The sequence below is a fragment of the Astyanax mexicanus genome, chromosome 17, assembly GCF_023375975.1.
Source record: "Astyanax mexicanus isolate ESR-SI-001 chromosome 17, AstMex3_surface, whole genome shotgun sequence".
Lineage (NCBI taxonomy): Eukaryota > Metazoa > Chordata > Actinopteri > Characiformes > Acestrorhamphidae > Astyanax > Astyanax mexicanus.
In genome coordinates this window covers 9,362,819-9,385,112 of record NC_064424.1, presented here as the reverse complement: position 1 = coordinate 9,385,112, position 22,294 = coordinate 9,362,819, and the positions used below count along the sequence as shown (strand labels likewise).

The 22,294-nt window shown below is 37.2% G+C and overlaps 1 protein-coding gene across 2 annotated transcripts in view; it reads right to left on the bottom strand.

The window, feature by feature from the left end:
* The window catches only part of dixdc1b (DIX domain containing 1b), a 38,844-nt gene extending 22,831 nt beyond the window's left edge, over nt 1-16,013 (bottom strand). The window contains exons 1-6 of one of the 2 annotated variants that reach the window (XM_007254206.4): nt 15,865-16,013; nt 14,379-14,417; nt 6,553-6,682; nt 5,408-5,533; nt 5,032-5,284; nt 3,125-3,244 (exon numbers count right to left, since the gene is read on the bottom strand). In XM_007254206.4, coding sequence (XP_007254268.2) covers nt 3,125-3,244; nt 5,032-5,284; nt 5,408-5,533; nt 6,553-6,682; nt 14,379-14,408 — 659 coding nt within the window. In that variant the 5' untranslated portion in view covers nt 14,409-14,417; nt 15,865-16,013. Of the gene's footprint in view, nt 1-3,124; nt 3,245-5,031; nt 5,285-5,407; nt 5,534-6,552; nt 6,683-11,935; nt 12,186-14,378; nt 14,418-15,864 lie in introns of those variants that run through there. The other variant, XM_007254204.4, reaches the window with a different exon arrangement.
* Between the last annotated feature and the right edge of the window lie 6,281 nt (nt 16,014-22,294).

The following is a 22,294-nucleotide window of genomic DNA, read 5'->3' as shown; positions in this document are numbered from 1 at the left end:
CCTATAATAATTTGGAACTGATTTAATTGGTATTTTATTGTATTATTGTCTAATGTTTTGCAACTTGTGCTATGTTAGGGGCTCATTCATATAAAACCACTTAAAAAGACTTTGGTTGTCAACATCCATCTTCAGCCGGACACCCTCAGCTGTGCTATTGCTGACCAAACCAAAACCAGAGTTATCACTTTTGCGCAGTGGGTGGTTATACAGACCCTAGCTGGCCTGTATTGTTGTATTTTAGAATGCGTGTCCTAATTCCAACGACAAACTGAACTGTTTTCCAGATCCACTTAAAAATCACATGATAATCTGAGACTAAAATATTGTGCTTTGACTAGACACTACAGCATCAGATAGACATCAAAGACAAAGAACAAAGAGACAGAAAACAGAGCAGAATAACTCGGTGTAGCACCAACACACCTGGCCAATTATCTGACTCATACAGGAGCACAACAACAATAACAGCTAAACAGCAAACTTACTCTCACTGAGTGCAGCGCAAGCAGACTTTCCCTATAAAAAAAAAACTATTTTTATATTTTTAATTTGTCATGTGATATCTGAGAATCACACAATGTACTGCATAATTATCACCAAGCATAATGTTATCTGAAAATGTTGCATAACACAAGCCTAAACCAACTTTCTTTAGAAAAGGAACATATTAACCCTTCAGTAGAAATGATCCTGCCATAAAAAACACATTCAGCTTTTTGACTTTATTCCCTGTAGACCTGTTACACTAACTATTCTTAATGTTACAGTTAACTATCCTTTGAACAGTATATTGTTCCAGAAACAAACAAATATAATAAACACTATTACTGTAATTTTAAAAACACCTTTTTGTCACTGATATAATGAGAATATCATAGCATAATAATGGAATTACACCATTTTAAAAGAGGAATGAACTTTAAATTAATGAACCTTCTTAATAAAAATTCAGTAACTAGAATGTGTCTAAATATTCAAAACAAATGAACCCTAAATATTTAAAACCACTGTTTTAAACAAAGTCAACATTCTGGCTTAATGATGTGAAGATGCTATACTGATTTTAGTGAAAAATGATTGATGTAATGTGCATATATTGTACAATACAGTACAGGCCAAAAGTTTGGACACACCTTCTCATTCAATGCGTTTTCTTTATTTTCATGACTATTCACATTGTAGATTCTCACTGAAGGCATCAAAACTATAAATGAACACATGCACTTAACAAAAAATGAGCTGACCTCCACAGTCACCGGACCTGAACCCAATCCAGATGGTTTGGGGTGAGCTGGACCACAGAGTGAAGGCAAAGGGGCCAACAAGTGCTGAACACCACTGGGAACTCCTTCCTTCAAGACTGTTGGAAAACCATTTCAGGTGACCACCTCTTGAAGCTCACTGAGAGAATGATGCCAAGAGTGTGCAAAGCAGTAATCAGAGCAAAGGGTGGCTATTTTGAAGAAACTAGAACATAATTTTTTATTTCACCTTTTTTTGTGAAGTACATAAAACTCCACATTTGTTCATATATAGTTGTGATGCCTTCAGTGAGAATCTACAATGTAAATAGTCATGAAAATAAAGAAAATGCATTGAAAAAGAGAAGGTGTGTCCAAACTTTTGGCCTGTACTGTAAGTCAATGATGTAATTATCGTGACAGGTCTAATGCCTTGTTTTCTAGAGTATTAAATGCTGATTATAACCTCTGGATGGCAATGTCATAAAATTGTATTGATGCTGAATAAAACAAAGTAGAAAAAAGATGTATTGGCGTGACATGGCTCTTTAGACCACTTTTTATCACTAAAACATTGAGATAAAATATTATAAGGAGTGCACGTTATATTTAGCATAGTGCATTTCATTAAATTCTAATTATATTGTATTACAGTGGCTGTTCTGTAATATTTGTTAGAGAGTGCATGCCTACCTACAATTACCCTGACTGGGCACATCAACTAGCTGGTTGACTAGCATATCTGCTTTCTGTATGGGTCTTTAATTAAAATGTAGAAATAGTAAATACGTAATTAACAGAAAGTAACAGGGAATACTCACAAAACTGTAATAATCATATCTTACTGTTAACCCAAAATAATTGTACAAGAAAGGTTATTAAAGGACACTTATGAAACAAATAGGGTCTATAATCACTTGAACTAATTTCTAACAGCTACAGTCCCAACAAGCAGAGTGGCAACATAAAAGCAGAGTCACAATGTGTGACCCTTATCAGTATCTTAATGTCCTTAAGCGTGATTAGGCATGCTGAGGCCTCAGAGCGCATCCACAGTCACAATATCCCAGGCAACATCCCACATTTACAAAACAACCAGCACCATAGCCTCAGGAGGCAGCCTCTTGCCTGTCATCCATCCCAGGCGCTGCTCATAAAAACAGCAAGGAGAAAGGAAGGCTTGTGATAAGGTGCTGCAGGGTGTGTGTCGGAACTTCAGCCCGAACAAGTGAGGCTCTGAGCTGGACTGACAGTGTGCGGCGTGGCGCTAGCTGGTCCCAGGGGAGCAAACAGAATGTCCTGATTGTTCCCAGTGGCTGAGAGAGCACCAGCTGTACCAACAGGCCTGACGGACAGGCCCAAGGAGAGGGGTCTTGCCCACAGCTCCAAACCAGCTGCCGAGCTCGTGCCTGGGTGAAGGAGCACCTGAGAAACCGCTGCTTCAAAACATCTGGACAGGTTCCAACATGCTGGAGTCTGAGATCACAACATGAGACGCGTCCACAGGCGGGAGATATGAGAAAAAGTAAAAAGGGTGGGGAAAAATAACAGGAACGGAGCTAACATTTCCATTCCCGCCATTCTGCTTTCATGTTTACATTCTTCACAGAGCTTTCTGCACACCGAGACTTTACCCCCTGATGCTATCAAAATGCTGATGCTGGAGACAAAAACAACAGTGGCTTGTGCCAGAGGTAATAACCCCTGTTTAACCAGACATTCTAACACCACTGTGCATGAGACAGTCCATGGACAATATCTGTTATACAATGCTTCAAGCAGCATACTTGTTTTGTTTAAGCCAAATGCTTTACAATGGGAAACCACTGTGTATTTATACACAATCATAATCATTTCCACTATGGTTCCTTGGAACTTACCTTGAAGGTCCTGTTTCTGGGTCCTCTTCAGATGTTCCTTTCTGTCCCTCATACTGTTGAACCAGAGCACGCACACTCCAGCATGGGTTATCAATCTCCTCATCAGCACTGGAGCTTCGGCTGAAAGAAAAACAACGAAGAGAAGATCAGCTTGGAAGTTGCTGCAGGTCAGTGAGGGTTCAGAAGACCATATTTCAATAATCAGACATTTTTGTTTTGGGGTTTTAAAAAGACTACATTACACTCTTTCAAAAACCACAGCTTCATTTCAAATAAGATTCAAATATGCTTTTAATATTCACGACACTGTGTCCCACCACACTGTGTCCCACCACACTGTGTCCCACCACACTGTGTCCCACCACACTGTGTCCCACCACACTGGTGTCCCAGTTGCTAATTATGGTTTTAAATGAACTGTAGCTGGATTTGTGGCTTTCTTCCCTTTTATCCTTTTGACAGCTGAGCTGCAGTACAGACAGGCAGCAACAAGAGGGCAACATTCTACACAGCAAGCAAAAGCAAAGAATCATCTTAAAGTGAGAGGAAGAACACCATTCTATCCTCTTAATCCAGTTAAAACTGGGAATACAGCTCCAGCCACAGATCATTTCAGGCATCACATGCCCCCTTTTTTACACAAGACTGGTTGGAGAATAAACATCTTACATGTTCATGATTCAGCTATAAAAATGTTTTTATAGGAGGAGAAAACCTTGTTTTCCACCATCATACAGAGTCCTTTCATCAGCTGTGCACAATTACCAATGGCAGGGCTGGGCATAATAAAATTGGATAATATTCTGCAAAGCAATATTCTCTCTCATGTTTAATTTTTTATATGGTTTAAATGGAGAGAAGTTGGGGTCAGGGGCATAGCTACAAAGGTGGAACAGGAATAACATCTACCACACCTATTTTCACACATGCATTGTGGAAAAAATCTGGTGAATCAGGTCTGGATTTATACGAAGTGTTTTTTTTTTGTAGCGTGCAGCCAACTGTGCTTTGTTACAGATCAGCAATGATCCTGGTTCTTCAGTAATATTCACCATTTTTACTAAGGTATTAATGAAAAAAAATCAGCAATAATAGTGTAAAGAACAATATATGGAAGGAAAAAACTGTGTGAAGCTAAGACGGTCCATACACAAGCATTTTGTGTATGGGTCCAGCAAAAGCAGCACTGTGGTCAGAAGGATTTATGAAAACATAGATCTATTCTGATGATATGTGTGGCAGAACTGACACGGAAATCCTCCAGAAATACACTGATTATTTACAGTGCTATGTGCTAACGATATTTGGAGTAAGATCACTGTCAAAAATGCTCTTGTAAATGCTCATCTAATTTTGTGCATATTTTGGGTGTATGCATATGGATGTATGAAAACAGACTTTTGCATACACCCAAAATATTTACGCACGAAATTAGTATTTTTGACATTGATCTTACTCCATAAAGATATAGATAGATATATTTTCTGTAGTGACGTGTGTCAACGGATGGAATTAATCAGGAAGCAAGTGAACAGTCTCTTCTTTAGGCTGATGCAATATAAACAGGAAAATAAGAAAGCATAAAGACCTAAGCCACTTTGGCAACGGCCAAAATGTGCACTTAATGCTCATTAATATTCATAGAGGCCCCACCTCATATTTTAGAGCAATTAAAGTATCCGCTGGCAACATCTGAAACCATAGCACATGGTTTCAGATGATGTATGGCTGATCGGTGCGTGTGTATATGCAGTATATTGAATTAAATTCAGTACACATATGAACACACATATATCCTACAATAGTCTTTAATACAACGTACCTGCATAATTAATGTGAAGCCCTAACATTGTAAAATTTATTGCCCTGAAAGACAATAAAGAAAGATACATGAACATAAGGTCAACCTGTGCCAGTCTTGTCTGAGGTGGAGGACACTACGGCCTGAGCAGGAGGCATCATGCCGGGCGGCTGCCAGGGCTGCTGCTGCATTCTGGGCCATGGCCATTGTGGAATGAGGCCTGTGACTGGCTAAGGATCCTGCTGAGCTCCTACTCAGACCAGCGCCTGCTCTGTGATTGGCTGAGGCAGATGGCTTAAAATGTGCAGCCAAGGCCAAGATGAGCCTCATGGCGGACTTGAGGTTCCCTTCCACAATGTCTGTAAAGAGAGAAGAAGAGATAAGAGGAGGAGGAGGAGGAGATACAGGAAGGAATACCCAATAGAAGGCTTAAGTATGTGTCTGTAGGTGTTAACCTTATTGCCACCTGCTAAGTAACTCACCTCTGGCAGAGGTCTGAGGCATGCGTATCTTCTTGGATGATACGAACTGCAATACTTTCTCCACATTTTCTTTCTTTTCTTGGTTATCCCTTGGTGAGTAGTGGATGCCTTCGAGTAGCTCACCAGCTAACACACAATAAAATAAAGACAGATTTTTTAGCAACAATAACAATAGAAGTAAGAAAAAAATGAGAACACCAAGGTGGGACATTAATATTTATTACATAACAGAACACAAACAGAACACTTTACAAATGTTTATGTATCCCAATGTCTAACCCAACAGCCAACTTGAACACTGATCCTAAAAAGCCGCCCTCCTGCTGAGTTTAGCTCTAACACTAAGCCTTCCTGATGCACCTAAACAAGGCCTTCACTTGTACCTGAATAATAGAGCATGGTGCATTAAGTTGGGTGTGTTAAGAAGGGGCGGGGGGACGCACATTATCACTAGTAGTGATATGAGGGACACTAGCAGCTTAGCGATAAGTGCAGGTCACCCTCAGGCCATGTGTTGCAGGGCTTCTAAATAGTATTTTTCAGCAGGATAATGCTCACCCACACACAACAAGGGTTTCCAAGACATGTCTAGATCAGATTTCCTTGGCTTGTATAGCTGGCATATTTTTTTGTTGTAAGTAGAGCGTTAAAACTGTTAGAATAAGCGAAATCTGTTCAGAATGATGTTAGTTAACACTGCAACATTGAAGAAGATTATTAAAAACTATTATTTAAGAAAAAAACATTTATTATGAACAGATCTCTTGAAAGATTAATACATTAACAATGCAAACAATCCACAGGCCTAAACATCTAAGCTCTAATTTGTGAGACCAGCTGTGAGGCCAGCTTTGGAACGTACAAATGTACAGGATCTACAGATCCAGCTGCACCATCTGTGGGCAGGTGTGCACAGAATGGCTAGAGGCAAGCCAACATGGTACAAGAGCCTCTTTTTCAAATGTACAGTTTCAATAGATGTATCACTCTATTGTAATCACTCACAAGTTTGAGGCCTTCATTGAAATCCAACAACTCCTTTTTGGTGCATTATTTTAATGCATTAAATCAAAAGATATCAAAATATCACATTAGAAAAAAGCTAGACATAAGCACCATACATTCCTTACTACTGCCTTACTTACCTACTATCTCAATGAGGTATGCCAGCACCACGCCATCTCGAAGATCCTGCCGGAGGTCACTCACTGGCATCACACCAGGCTTCTTCCTCAGCTGGGCATTGACCCAGGACACATACGCCGCCAGCTGTTGCTGAAAATGAAAAGTCCAATCATGAAAGAACGTCTACGCAACTAGAGAAACATTACAACAGTTTTGACTTTACTGTACTGCAGGCAGTTAAATTACTTTAAATTCATCCCTGACTTTAAGCTAAAACACAAAAAATACAGCATTCAGATACATGTGACTGTTTCAACAAGCACACCCATGCAAAAAAAGCACTGTCAGAAGCAGCTACAGACTTCTTCATTTTGTTATCTCTGTGGCGTTATCTGTCCAACGTGATGCACTGGACTGTGCTTGTTTATCTCCATACTCTGAAGAGAATGGAAATATAATGTTTACATTATTTATTTTTAAGCCAATCCTGAAAAGAACACTTTCACAAAAAGTGAAATCAATAAATACTTTCATAAACCTTTTCATTCCTAAAGCAGGAATACTTAAAAAAAAGGGTATATCAGGTGCCCTGTCATCCTGCTGGTCAAAATACCGACTGTCAAACATGATTTACTGCTCAGGGTTCAAGACTCACATCCTTTGACAGGACAAATCCCTCACCATTCACCCGGCCTGGTCTGTGACCGCCGAGTTCAACAGCCTGGATTAGCCTGACTTGCAGTTTCTCTGCAACAGCATAACATGAGCGCTCAGTTCTGCTTTCTCTACAGTCAGAACATGTACAGGCGCATAGAATATTCAGCTATGCACAGGGATGTGGCATCCCAATGAGGCCCACTGCAGAGCTGTGCCTCCTGGCAAAAAGATGCTACTGAAAAATATTGCGAGGGAGAGACCTAAAACAAGCCTGAGCAGCCTATTCAACTGCCTGCAAAAATATTTAAAATTCCACCACTAATCCAGTCCCAAATATATGTTCCATCGAAAAAATGACAGCATTTCCCATATATGGGAAAAAAAATTAAAAATATGCTATTCTTTGTGAAAAACAAAATGAAGTCAAATAACAAGCACTAAAATTGTCATAAAGTGATAGAAATCGATGTTTGATAAGAAATATTATTTAAAATTGATAAAGGCATGATTAAAATGCAGCATATGTTTTTGCAAATTAATTGTTTATACGTTGAGTAACATTCTAGAGTGCTAGACAATAAGGATTTATAAATAATGCTCAGATTATAATTTTAAGTCTGTGAAACATCTGTCTATATGCTAAACATGCTATGTATTCCTCAGCCAAAGGAACCAAGAACTGTGTGGAATAAGCTGTATATTATTCTAAATTTCATCCTGTTAAAACTAGGGCTGGACCCGAATATTCGGGTATTCGGATATTCGTTCGTTGAGTAGGTATTCGGTTTTTAATTTTGGTATTCGGATATTCGTTTTTTTCTCCTTTCCAGAGTTCCACCTCACTCTAACCACTTCTGTTTTCGCGGGTCCCGTCAGAATATCTTGCGCGCGGGACAGAACTGAATTGTTATTGGCTGGAGCGGGAGTTTAATCCAGACGATGCGGGAGCAAATTAATAAATAGTTAAGAAAACTGTAATAATTGTAAAAAAAAAAAAACCTAAAGAAAACTCTCAACGCGCAGGATGGACCGACACACACACGCACACACCGATGGTGTTTGGACTGGGGTAAGGAACGGGACCGCACTATGTGGCGGGCGGGCGCGGGATTAAAAGAAGCAATTTTTTTGCGGAGCGGTAACGAGACAGAAACGCGGGAGCGTGGAAGAGTGGGTTTAAAAATCAGTCTCGCGCAGACCTCTATTATACATGATAAAAAAAATGCAGGCTCTTCGAAACTGATTTATATAATAAAACGTAAGGGGTAATGTGGCAACAGTAGGGGCTAAATCGGTTACAAAAGCCTGGCCTACAAAAATGATGTCTGAACGAATTTCCTCTACTCTAATATAATTTAACATGGTTTAAAATATAAAATAATTTCTAAACAAACGAAATATTTAATATTGAGCTTATAGCCCAAGTGCAAAAATACAAAATCAGTAATATACCCTGCACAATCCTTTAACCGAAATAGACCAAGTACAGTTTACAATGACTGTCCTCTAATATAATTACCAATGTTTAAGAATATAAAATACTTCCTGAACAAACGTTTTTTTTTTGTTTGTTTTTTTAAGCAAATAGCCTAAGTGTGAAAACACAAACAGCAATTTACTGGGCTGGCTTGCGCAGCGGAGAAACCGTGCAGCAGCAGCCTCCTAGCCTGCTTAGGCAGCGGATAAGCCGTGTGGGGCAGCAGAAATTCCAGGATGAAAACACAAAGAAATCTGAGCTAAAAACACAGAAAAAATATGGGGGATAAAAACAACAAAAATCCGGGGTGAATATGTCTCGTCGGTCAGAGCAAATTGAACATTTTTCAGTGGATTAAAGGGGCCGTGATTTGCTTTTTTTTATTTATTTTTTTTACCTCTTTTTTTAAAAACGAATATTCGAATATTCGCTTCGAATCAGTGCCGAATATCCGGAGCTCAAAAAACGCTATTCGGGCCAGCCCTAGTTAAAACTAAGTGAAATTGAATACAGGGTGCTTTTCATTTTCAATAACAATAAAATGGTTGCAGTACGATTTGACTTCTTTTTAAACACTAATCAAAACATGTTTGCTAGCAATAACACTCAATTTAGTTGTATAGGATTTATTATACAATCATTTTACCACACTAAAGTGATTCAAATACATTTTTCCGTCCCTAAATGTGATTTCTTTAGATCTGTGTAGACATGTCAATTCCAATATATTCAAATCATATTGGAATCACCTTCATATGTTGTCCTAGATCAAATACATATCCAATTTGTGGGCTCTCTGAATGGCCAGATCCTGTTGTTTGTACAGGTCATTAGTTTGGGACCTGTGCCATGCAGAATTAAGTCCCTTCCAGAATCCAAGTCCACTTATTATTAAGAACATCACTTAAGGGAAGTCAGATTTTGGTGGGGATACAGAATTTGACACAACACCAGCAGTCTGGCTACCCGAAATCCAGTGTGCTTAAACTAATCAATGTATGCATCTGTGTTGTTTCAAGGACAAGTTCATTTACATTACAGATAAATACAATTACTTACATCTATGAACCTAAGCTGTGGAAATTGCTGAATTCAATCTCAACCAAAAATCGGAACTGATTACCGATTAAAATGACAAATCAGTCATGTACAGACAAATAAAAATAATAGAAATCTCTGTAGGAGGCTGGGGGATTTTGAAAACTTTAAAATGGTTCTGACTGAAAATCTGTGGCTCTGTGTTGAAAATGTCCAGTGATAACATTCACTTCCTGACTTCCTATTAAAATGATCCCTTAAAACCTTTAGGATGAAATTACATCACTTGAGAGGGACTCTCAGCAGGGACCGACTCTGTAAGTAACACTGTGGTAAACGAGAAACCACATGGATCTGAAAAAGCGCTGGCACAGCACAACCTTTTTCTCCTTTGTTTTTTTTTTTGTGTAAACAAAAAAGAAAAGATACTTTAGTGGCCCCTCAGCAAATCAAACCAGACTAAATGTTGTGTACATATTTGGCATACAGCTGGCAGGTTTGGACAATGGAAGCCCTGTCTGGAGCATATCTGCCTCACTAAAAGCTCAAAGTGGTCCAGAATGGCTCCCTTTCCAAGAAAGGATGCCTAACACAGGGAGCATTCAGCAGGGAGGTCGTGTTAGCTGCTGACCATGCTGTACGGCTGGAATGCCGAGCTTGCTCAGTGCAACCAGGCGCAATAATGCTCGAGCGGATCGTTCCCACAGTGACCGGGCCGACTGAGCACATCACTGTACTGTGCAGTGCTGTCTGGGATATTCCATCCTACTGCAGGAGATAAACATCATAGCACCTGGGGAACATAACAAATTATGCTCGACACAGAGGACATCACTGGACTCTGCTGTATGGTTAAATGCAGAGACAGCTGCAGCAAGTAACACAGTCCAACAGGTGCTGACATGGATGAAAAAGTGCTTGTAATTGGTTCACACATATGTGTGTATAATGCATAAAATCACAATGTGAGACAAGGCTCCATTATTATATCATCAACATTTTAGAGTCTGGTATACAGTATATGGACATGACCTCTATGATTTTTGCTGACATATAATGTTGCCTATCCTGTTTACTAAGCCTGAAAAGAACTTTTGTACAAACTATAACTTGTAAGAATGCGAGGAACCTATGTGTCAACTTATCAAAATAGTATTTGTTTATATTTATTTAGGATATTAAAGTATGTTTTATATTTCAATTCCAGTGTCTAAAAATTAAACATGCATTAATCTTTAAAATAGTGTAACTTTATTAGTAGGCTACTATATTATCATAATATCAGTGGCATAAAATGTTTAAAAGTAAAAAAAAATACAATCACATTCAACCTTTGTCCAAATATTTCATTCTGACTGGTACTTTCTTACGTATAAACATGTATATTTATATTATATTGATCCAGTGATTTGTTCTAGATTAGTATCACAGTAATATATATATACATATACAAATTGTATATATATATATATACACAAATATACATTCAACAGTTAAACCCTTAAACTGCATTTATCCATATTTGCAATGTCTTAAAATGACAATAATATTTAATGCAATTATTTTGGGGAAAATATCATCCAAAAATGAAATGTTATCACGACAGACCTATGTGAGACCAAATTTCATAATTCATAACTCTATTCAGCACCAGTAAACATTCACAAGCCTATTCTGACATACCCTGATGATGGCTTACCTTCATCTTGATGCAGCATAATCAAAAGCTAGTCCTTATAAAGGGAGGTTAGCTAACAAATTAATTAAGCTACCACTTCTAGTCAATAGACAAATGACTGGTCAGTACAGTAGTTACTGCTGTTATTTAAAGTTATTTAAAGCGTTTTACATCAGCTTAGTGAGATAATTAACACTGCATTTTGACATGCCAGTCAGAGTCAGTCTACTGCATAATCAGTAAGGCCTGTTTCAGTGAGCACTGCAGACTTTTAACACAACAGTGGCAGCTGTCGAAACCATCAAGTCAGTCATCCACAGCGTCTCAGTGCCAATTCATTAGGACACACCTATTAGCTAATTATCTCCTCCATTCTCTCCTCATAATATCAAGTCAATTGTTTACTTAGTTAGTTACGTTTTGCAAAAGTAATCCGCATCAAGTTACTTCATTTTAAGCAGCCCTCCTGCTGAACGCTATACCACAACAAGAGCTACAATGCAACAGATATTGCTGCACAACAAAGTTTTGGCTAGCCTCCACAGTCCAGTACCTCATTGAAGCCCTCCTGCAGCACGTCCAGCACATTTCCTCTGGATAAGGATGCGATCATTCTCCTGCCTTCTCATGGAGGCGAACAGCGAACACGTTATCCTCCTGATTCAGCGGGTCCGCTCTACACCCTCATCCCCGTAAACTCCGCAAACAAAGAAGCTACACAGTAAAGCCCCGAGGCCGGGCGATGGCCATATGTGCGACTGCAGCCACCGTTAGCTCCCCTACAGAAACAGGATACGCGGTGGACTGAGTTAGAGCTTCTGTACTGCGCATGCTCCACACGAGGCCACTCCGCGGTCGCTAGGCTACGGCCCCGCTTTACACTAGCAGGATTAACGCTAGTGCTGCAACTCTACAATAACAACGCTGTACAGCACTAAACTCCCGCCTGTTCATAAAATACTACTACTAATAATCTATATAGTATTAATTTAGCACGTAATAACTTGGAGTTATTTTGATATATTAAGTAAGTTTAAGATGCTCTAATTATTTTGAGATTTTAAGTCGCTATTTTGAGATGCTAAGTCACTATTTTGAGATGGTATCCCATTATGTTGAAATACTAAGTCGTTATTTTTTAGATATTAAGTCACTATTTTGAGATGCTAAGTTGTTATTTTGAGATACTTTCAAATTTTTTTGGAGATGCTATCGTCGTTATTGTGAGATGCTATCTTAGCATTTTGAGATGCTAAGTTGTTCTTATGAGATGCTCTTTTATTATTTTGAGATACTAAGTTGTTATTTTTAAATACTCTCAAATTTGTTTTAGATAATAAGTCGTAATATTGAGATGCTATCTCATTATCTTAAGATGCCAAATTGCTATTTTAAGATGCTAAGTCGTTATTTAAAATGGTATCTTATTATTTTGAAATATTAAGTTGTTATTTTGAGATGCTCTCTTATTTTTTTGAAATGCTAAGTCAGTATTTTAAGATGCTAAGTCATTATTTTGAGGTACGAAGTCGCTATATTGTTATTTTGAGTCGCTAAATTGTTATTTTAAGACGTTAAGTCATTATTTGAAGATGTTTTTTGTTTTTGAAAAAAATTCTATTTAGCAAATGCAAACTGTTAAAAAAGCTGTACACTGACTATTTTACAGTGTATTTAAGTGTTATATCCTCAAAAATGTCCCATGAAAATGTATAAAAAATATTTTTATGTAAGGGATGTACTCACTACACTACATCTCAGAATAATGACTAAGTATCTCAAAATAATAAGATACCATCTCAAAATAATGGCCTAGTATCTTAAAGTGATGATTTAGCATCTCAGAATAATGAGATAGCTATTTACTTAATAAAGAGACAGTACAGGCTGTTTTTTCTGTGGATTACAGCAGAAATCAGGATTCAGTCAACCCTGCTGTGTTTTTTGTGTTTTGGTAAACCTGTGTCCATTGAACTCCAAGCTTTCTGTTACTGGCTGACCTAAGGAGAACTTGATGCTGGTCTGCTGTTGCTGTTGCCCAGCCACCTTAGGGTTATCTGTGTTACCACAGCCTTTCTGTCAGTTTGAACCACTCTGTTTATCCACTGCTGATCTCTTTCATCAAGATAATTACATCTGCAAAAATACCACTTACTCAATGTTTTTCTGTATTGCACAATAAACTGTAGAAAGTTTAAGGAGATCAGTAACTATATTCTTATTTAAACCATGCCACAGTCAAAATCACAGAGATCATATTTTCATTAGAACATTGTCTAAAACTTCTGATCTGCATAATTTTATGCAACGAATGTAGAATTCACATTTGGGAAGTTTGTGCAAAGTGCTTAAGATCAAAATCAGATCAGTATTAGGCCTAATTCCTGCCCTTGATTTCTGCATGTAGTGTAAAATAGTCTCTATTTCATGTGACATACCTAGAACTAGAGCTACCTAGAGCTTCATAACAATAACCTTTAATAATTGCTGAGAGTGTAGATAAACTCGTAACATTTTTGTTACAATTTCAATTTCAATAACATTTATGGAGTTCCCTTGTTACAGTAGAGCAGGAAGCAGGAGGTCCTCAGTGTGAAAGGTAAAAAAAAAATCATGACCACTTAAACGTACCCTCTGTGTACACAACAGTAAAGATTAGTAAAGGGCATGCAGTTCTGTGCATGGCTGCTTTGTGTATGGCTCCACCAGACCACATCCTTCCTGTCAGGTTTAGAGCTTCCTGATTCAGCGTGTAGCCCGACTACACTGTATTATGCATTTCTGACCTAAATCAGGAGCACTAACAAATCAGCGATGTCAGCATATACTGGTAACTGTAACGTATCTAAAATTAAGTGTTTATCTGTAACATAAGATACAGTCATTAGGATTGCAACGATTGTCCCTGTAAATTAAACACACTGAGATTATATGCAGATGAGTTAGTCTCAAAGAGTCCTTTAATTGATGAAGAGAAGGTAAGGTTAGTTACTTACAGATCTCTCTACAGCCGAGGAGCGAGGCATATCACCAGCCTTCAAAATAGAGAGCACACATATCAGTTAAATAATAAAAGGTCACTTCTAAAAGGTCAGTTCTCTTATGGCATCCCACCATTCTATAGCTTTTGTTAAATAAGTAAAACTGAAGGAATATTTCATGTCTCTAAATATGTTTTACCTATTCTGACAGGGATAGATAACCTACTTATTGACTAGCTGATGGTATGTGGTGTGTAAGGGAGTAATCACAGTTAAAACTAGAGACAAAATAAACACTGCAGGTTCATGATAATGGACACTATATGTACAAACGTTTTACATAACTTTTTAACGGATGCATTCAGAAAACACTTGCATCCAGACAGTTGCACCCTTTACTGATACAGATGTGTAAATGCACACACACAGCTTGTCTAGTCCCTGTGAAGAAGTACTGCCAAAAGACTAGGACTCTATGGAGCAGGTAAAATAACACAAACCTATAGGTACCATGCATAATGCCTGTGGTTAGAGTCATATAAAGACTCCAGAATTAAGCTGTGGGGCAGTGAAGCAATGAAACTGTGTTCTTTGGATTGACGGTGCTCATCTACACAAATAGTTCTGGGATGAGCTGAGTGATCACCAAAACAACCTGTTGTCACAATTTTAACACTCTTGTTGCTGAATACAATCAGATCCTCACAGCAATTCTCCTAAATTTAGTAGAATGCCTTTAATGGACAGTAGATACATTTACTCCCACAAAACAACAGTGTAATGTTTATTGGTTTATATTTCTGACCATTTTTCTTTGTATATTTCTTTGAGGCTAAAATCGAAAACACAAGACTAGGTGTAAAATCTCATGATTTCATTTTGACATTTACTTTACAATTCTGCTTCTCAGAACCTAAAGTCCAGAGGGGAAAATATTTTTTGATTTTTAAAGAATATTGACTTTTTTACAGTATTGCCCAGCCCTTTTATACATTTAAAATACTGATGAAACCCCATGTTTTTTTTTTACTTAAACAAATGGACAAAAGTAAATAATGAAGACGTTTTACACCAAACAATCACTCAGGAAATTGAACTGTCGTTAAACTGACCCAGTTAAACTAGCTTAGTTAGTAGACCTATCTAGCAAACCAATTCGCTTAAAAATAAATGAACTAGTTTAGGACATTTAAGAGGTTTAACAGGTGCAACTAGGCTCTGAAACTAAAGCCGTTAAATCGTTAAATTATGCCAGCTGCATCCACTTTAGCTAACTAAGGCTAACAAAACAAAACGACGGGACTTTTGAGTTATTATAGACAGCTAGTTAGCTAGGATAGCTAATAACCCTAACGCTAACTAGCGTAAATCTTAAATAAGGTTAGCGGGTTAGCTTAACCAGCTTTGCTAGCTAACAACTAAACGTTAAAATAGTAATTTATCTAGTTGAGCCGCTTTAAAAGATAGTTAATCACCGTTATCAGTAGTTTAGTTAACTTACCGGGGGTTAATTCACTCTATGGAAGACAGCCAGTCTAATATAACAGAAAATTCCAGTTCAAGGAGCCGCAAAGTGCATTTTCCCTAAAAGTGAATCTCAGATCCTCCCTTTCTCTCTCAGCCCGTCTGTTTCCGTATCCATGACTACCAGAAACGGACCGGGGAGGGGGGGTTGGGGGTTTTGAGGGGGATGTGCTCCTATTTAAAACCAATGGAGTTAATTTTAAGTTTATATACACAGAATAATATATATATATATATATATATATATATATATATATATATATATATATATATATATTCTATATCTATGATAGGAGTAAAAGGGCCATCATGAGCCATACTATTAATAGAGGAGCATTATTATAATTTCATGTCTCACCATGTTCCAACACTTGAATGTCATTTATAATTAAATATATGGAGTTACACAAAAAATAAATCAGGAATAAAAAATTTAAGAATAATAAGGAAAAAAGTGTGTTGCAAATTCAAAGTAAAAAAAGAAAAAAAAAAAAAAAAAAAAATATATATATATATATATATATATATATATATATATATATATATATATATATATATATATATAGAGAGAGAGAGAGAGAGAGAGAGAGAGAGGGAGATACTTTAATTAATACTTTATTATTCCTTGCGCCTGCACTTATTTTTGTGTTTTTGGAGATGTCTATGGATTTCACTGCTAAAGTCTTTTGCTTCTGGAGTCTCTCGTTTGCTTTTGTCTTGTAGATTGCAGATTTTTATTTTTGTTTAAAACGTTTTGCCCAAAAATATCATTAACAATTTTACGTGGATTTTAACTGTGCCTGGACAAAATGATTGGCAAGACAGGGGCACTTCAGGGGGCCAATCAGATTTCAGCAGAGGCGATTGCCCCTTTGGCCCCGCCCCTGTAATGTAGAAAAGCATGGGCATGGGTGAGAGCCAGTCCAGGTGACGCTACCTCATAAAGCTGACTGAGAAAGTGCCAAGATGTGCAAAGCTAATCTAAAATATTAGATTAGAAGAGCTACTTTAAATAATCTAGAGTATATTAAAATAAGGGTTTTCTTCATAGTTTATTAGTCAATTAATAATCTACAATGCAGAACATAATTATAATAATTATATATAAAAAAAACATTATATGGTTGTAATGAAAAAAAAAACTGAATTTTGTTTGTGTTGTTTTTTACATACAGAAGGCCAAATGCCTTTCAATTCACAATGCAGTGATTTAAAATTGTTTCATAACAGATTGTATTAATATAAAAAAAAAATAGAAAGCTAAAATTGTATTAAGTAGTAAAATAACTTAATATTCTGACTTACTGTTTGACCAAAAAATGGTTTAAGGCAAAAAGCTTTGGGGTAAATTATTTATACACATCTTCACACCAAATGCGTGAAAATGTATCAAATCAAAATAATAATAATAATAATAATAGTTTTATAGAATATAAGTATAGTAATATTTTTAGATTAAAACATTTTGGAGGATGTATTTGTGGATGTATTGCAATTCATGACTGTGTGGGTCTCTGCCTCCCCCTGCTGCTCGCCACAGGCACATAGAGCACATTCACAAATTTGTGTTATAGGTTCATTTATTGATACAAAACTGTCAAACCAAATATTTGCACAAGAACAACAGTTTATAGTAACAAAATCTTAAAAATATATACTTTTCCATAATTATAAACCCCAGAAACTTTGTAGTCTTTAGAATAAATTCAGCATTTCGCACAGTCGGCTCACTGCTTAGTCAATTCAAGACAACACTGTCGATAGTACATGCGAGTTATATGATAAATGTATAGCAACATGTCCAAAACAACCAACTGAAACAATGCGTTAGTTGATTTGGGATTACTGTCAAGATTATGAAACAGTTTCACAGTTTTTTTTGGGACAAAAATACATAAGGACAAACAAATGTATAATTATGATTCAAAATTCAACATAAACATACCCAAAAGAGCAGTTCCAAGTGTACCTTTTCAAGTATACCACATATCCTTTTCAGCAGATGCATGCAGAGCTCTTATATATGTTTTTTTTTAATTATATGCATATATAATTATATTGGATTATCTTAGCCGATATTATGCGTCACTAAAATAGCAGTGTTTTTTTTCTTGTCTAAAGAATTGTCATTAATGCATTCCACATATATAAAGTGTTTTCTAAGACTCTGAACACAAATCTGCTCAAAGACAATATTTTGTTTAATAGGTTTGTGACCAAAACATCCCATATACCAAAACATCTTACCCTACACGTACAGCTGTTTAGTTACGTCTATTTTTGTACACAGTTTAATTTGGTTTATATTAAGATATTCAAATATTCAGATTAATAATAGTTAAGATTCAGGTCTCTATTTAGGTCAAACAGAGGCACGACTACTAAAGACTTCAATAGTGAACGACTCAACTTGGCACATACACGTTTGTTTGGGCATCTATTTTGTTTAGGCAGAAGAACTAAGTGGCTTTTACTTTGCACACACTTTGATTATATTATTTCAATAGTTTAAATCATTATAATTGATAATACACAGAAGTTAACCTTACCATGTAATCTCACGTTTACTCATTAACCACTAACAGACTGTTCATCAAAGTTCTTTTTATATGCAGATGAACAAAAATGTAATCGTAATCGAGTCACATCCTACTCTCCTCTAATAACGCACAATGTGACATTAAAACAGGCCAGGGAAACAGGCCAAGTCATGTAAATAAAGTATTAAATTAAAGCACTTAAATTAAAGCACAAATAAAGACTGTACCAAGTACAGACAATTGACACTTAAAAGCTGAACAATAATACGATCATTTCCCCGCTAATCTAACCCGAAAAAAGGTCTCCATTAACAAGTGGAGGATATATCTCTAAATACAGTATTGGAACAAGATATGCCATTAGAAACATGAACTACATTCCTTTCTGGCAGGCCGTCGCTCATCTGAGACTAGCATCATCTGGCCCAGAAGCGGAGCATTCTAAAACCAAAGCATCCACACAGTACATTCATAATCTAGAAAGAAAACAATACAACAAACAAACAAATGACCAACCCCCCCACTAATTATTCAAAGTGCTGCATAACTGTTAATGGTTATGACAGAAACAAAGTCACTCAGAGTTGTTTGGAGTGAAACGCTCTTGGTCCAGATTCCAAAAAGCATCTTAGCATTAAGAACATCTTAATATTGAGAGAGAGTGCCCAGTGTGAAATTCATCTTAGTGCTAAGAACTTTTTCTACAGAGGCAGAAGTGTTTAGATTAATGAATGTAATGCAGAACAAGCAAAACTAGCATCAGAAAACCTTAAGCTGTAATCAAGTAAAGTTTAGATTTGAAGGAAATTGTAGAACTGTAATGAATTTAAGAGTATTTATCTAGTAATATTTGTAGGGGTGGGACAAATTACAGATATTGTGATAAATTGTATCATTTTCACTGGATATTTGTTATTTTTGCTTTAAACTCCCTAATACTCACCTCCCAATTTGTCTTACTAAACTTACTAAACTGCTTCTTTACTCTACATGGTGATGCTAATCAAATAAATAGAGTAAACTTAGACTCAACATGTCCTGGTCTTGGTCTTGACTCAGACTCGGCTCTAGGGGGTTTTGACTACAACTTTACTTATTACCACAGCTGTAAAGAAATCTGTTTGGTTAGTTGGTAAATTTGTATACAACACTGTTGGTTCTAGAGGCAGGGCCACAGCTGAAATCTGATTGGCCCCTGAAGTGCCCTTGTCCTGTCACTTATCTGTCCTAATGAGTCAAATTGGAATGTTCTGCATGATTAAATGCAGATTATGTATTAGAGATGTTTTGAACTGAAGGCATTTTTTTGAACAAGCTTGTTTATGTACAGTAAAAATGCATGTGAAATTGGTAAGGAGATATTTATGGAGTTAATTTTGTGCCAAAGGTTTCACACAAAATTATCAAAATTGCAAATTATATACAAAAAGAAGCAAATGAGCGATTCCAGAAGCAAAGACCTTGGCAGACTTTAAAACACACAAAAATTTACACAAAAATCATAGCAAAGACTGGAAAAATTACTGCAAAGAAGAATAAATTAACCAAGTATATGTAAAAATGTATATTTTATATATATTTTTCTGTTTTTAATTTGCAACACACACTTTTGATTCTTAATTCCTAACATTTTGATTGCATTTTTTTGTTTGCAAATCTTTTGGCACAAAATTAACTCCATAAATTTTACTGTGTAAGTGTTTAAATATGGTGTGACTGGTGAAAAAAAATACTTGGCCCCTCTTTAAATATTGTGGCCCTTTAATGTCCCCTTAATCAGAAAAAATTGAAATCCGCCTATTATACAATTAGCTATTTCACTCCAAACCACTCTGAATGACTTTGTTTGCATCCCAGCAACTGACTAATGCAGACATTTTGAAAAATCAGCAGAATTTCCCTTTATTCAAGAGGTTATGTTACACCTGGTCACAAGTTATCTATGACCAAAATTGAACTGTTGTTTGTCATTTTTATTATTTACAGTTGAATCTATAAACACATTTCACTCTAGGTGAGCCCTAGAATACACTGCATTGGTTTATTGTGTCTAAGATGCCTACCAAGTGTGTTAAAAATCACTCCACTCTACAGCACTAAGTGGATGTGTGGGCAGTAGTAAGAGCACCTTATAGCTTATAACCTTATAACACAGACCAGGCTAGTGTTACAGCTGAGCTGATTTGAGGGAAGACCATGGAACCATCCAGAAAACACCAGCTAAGCAGAACTGTCAGCTGTGCATAAGAAGCAATGAGAAAGCAACAGAGATGCCAGCTCGCTCACTCATGCCGGAGACTCGAAGCACCACACAGTTCTTTTGGCGAATGCATCGTAGAGAGTGTGGGAAAGAGAGATGAGGAAGAGATAAGGCCTGTGTGATCTGGTTTGGAAATGCACAGAAGCCTGATAGTAGCACCTAATCACAGAAATGTACAGAAAAAACTACAGACTAGCGTCTTCTAATCTGCTATTGCGAGGTGTGCGTGCGTAGTCCTACTCATGCCCTTGCAATGTCACTTATAAGTTTCTGATCGACTGGTAAACCACAATGCATCAAACGTATTATTATAGTATTATTATAAAAACTGTATATACAGTTGTGGTCAAAAGTTTACATACACTTGTAAAAAAAACATAATGTTATGGCTGTCTTGAGTTTTCAATAAGTTCTACAACTCTTATTTTTCTGTGATAGAGTGATCGGAACACATACATGTTTGTCACAAAAAAACAGTCATAAAATTTGGTTCTTTCATAAATTTATTATGGGTCTGCTGAAAATGTCACCAAATCTGCTGGGTCAAAAATATACATACAGCAACATTAGTATTTGGTTACATGTCCCTTGGCCATTTTCACGGCAACTAGGCGCTTTTGGTAGCCATCCACAAGCTCCTGGCAAGCTTCAGGTCGAATGTTTGACCACTCTTCTTGACAGAATTGGTGCAGTTCAGCTAAATGTGATGGTTTTCTTGCATGAACCCGTTTCTTTAGCACTGTCCACATGTTCTCAATGGGGTTTAAGTCAGGACTTTGGGAAGGCCATTCTAAAACCTTAATTCTAGCCTGGTTTAGCCATTCCTTTACCACTTTTGATGTGTGTTTTGGGTCATTGTCTTGTTGGAACACCCAACTGCGCCCAAGACCCAACCTTCGGGCTGATGGTTTTAAGTTTTCCTGCAGAATTTGGAGGTAATCCTCCTTCTTCATTATCCCATTTACTTTCTGCAAAGCACCAGTTCCACTGGCAGCAAAACATCCCCAGAGCATAATACTACCACCACCATGCTTGACAGTAGGCATGGTGTTCCTGGGATTAAAGGCCTCACCTTTTCTCCTCCAAACATATTGCTGGGTGTTGTGGCCAAACAGCTCCATTTTTGTTTCGTCTGACCAGAGAACTTTCCTCCAGAAGGTTTTATCTTTGTCCATGTGATCAGCAGCAAACTTCAGCCGAGTCTTAAGGTGCCTTTTCTGGAGCAAGGGCTTCTTTCTTGCACGGCAGCCTCTCAGTCCATGGCGATGTAAAACACGCTTGACTGTGGAGACTGACACCTGTGTTCCATCAGCTTCCAAATCCTTGCAGACCTGCTTCTTGGTGATTCTTGGTTGACTCTTGACCATCCTGACCAATCTCCTCTCGGCAGCATGTGATAGCTTGCGTTTTCTTCCTGATCGTGGCAGTGACACAACTGTTCCATGCACTTTATACTTGCGTATAATTGTCTGCACAGTTGCTCTTGGGACCTGTAGCTGCTTTGAAATGGCTCCAAGTGACTTCCCTGACTTGTTCAAGTCAATAATTCGCTTTTTCAGATCCACACTGAGTTCCTTTGACTTTCCCATTGTAGCTTTTGTAGCTGA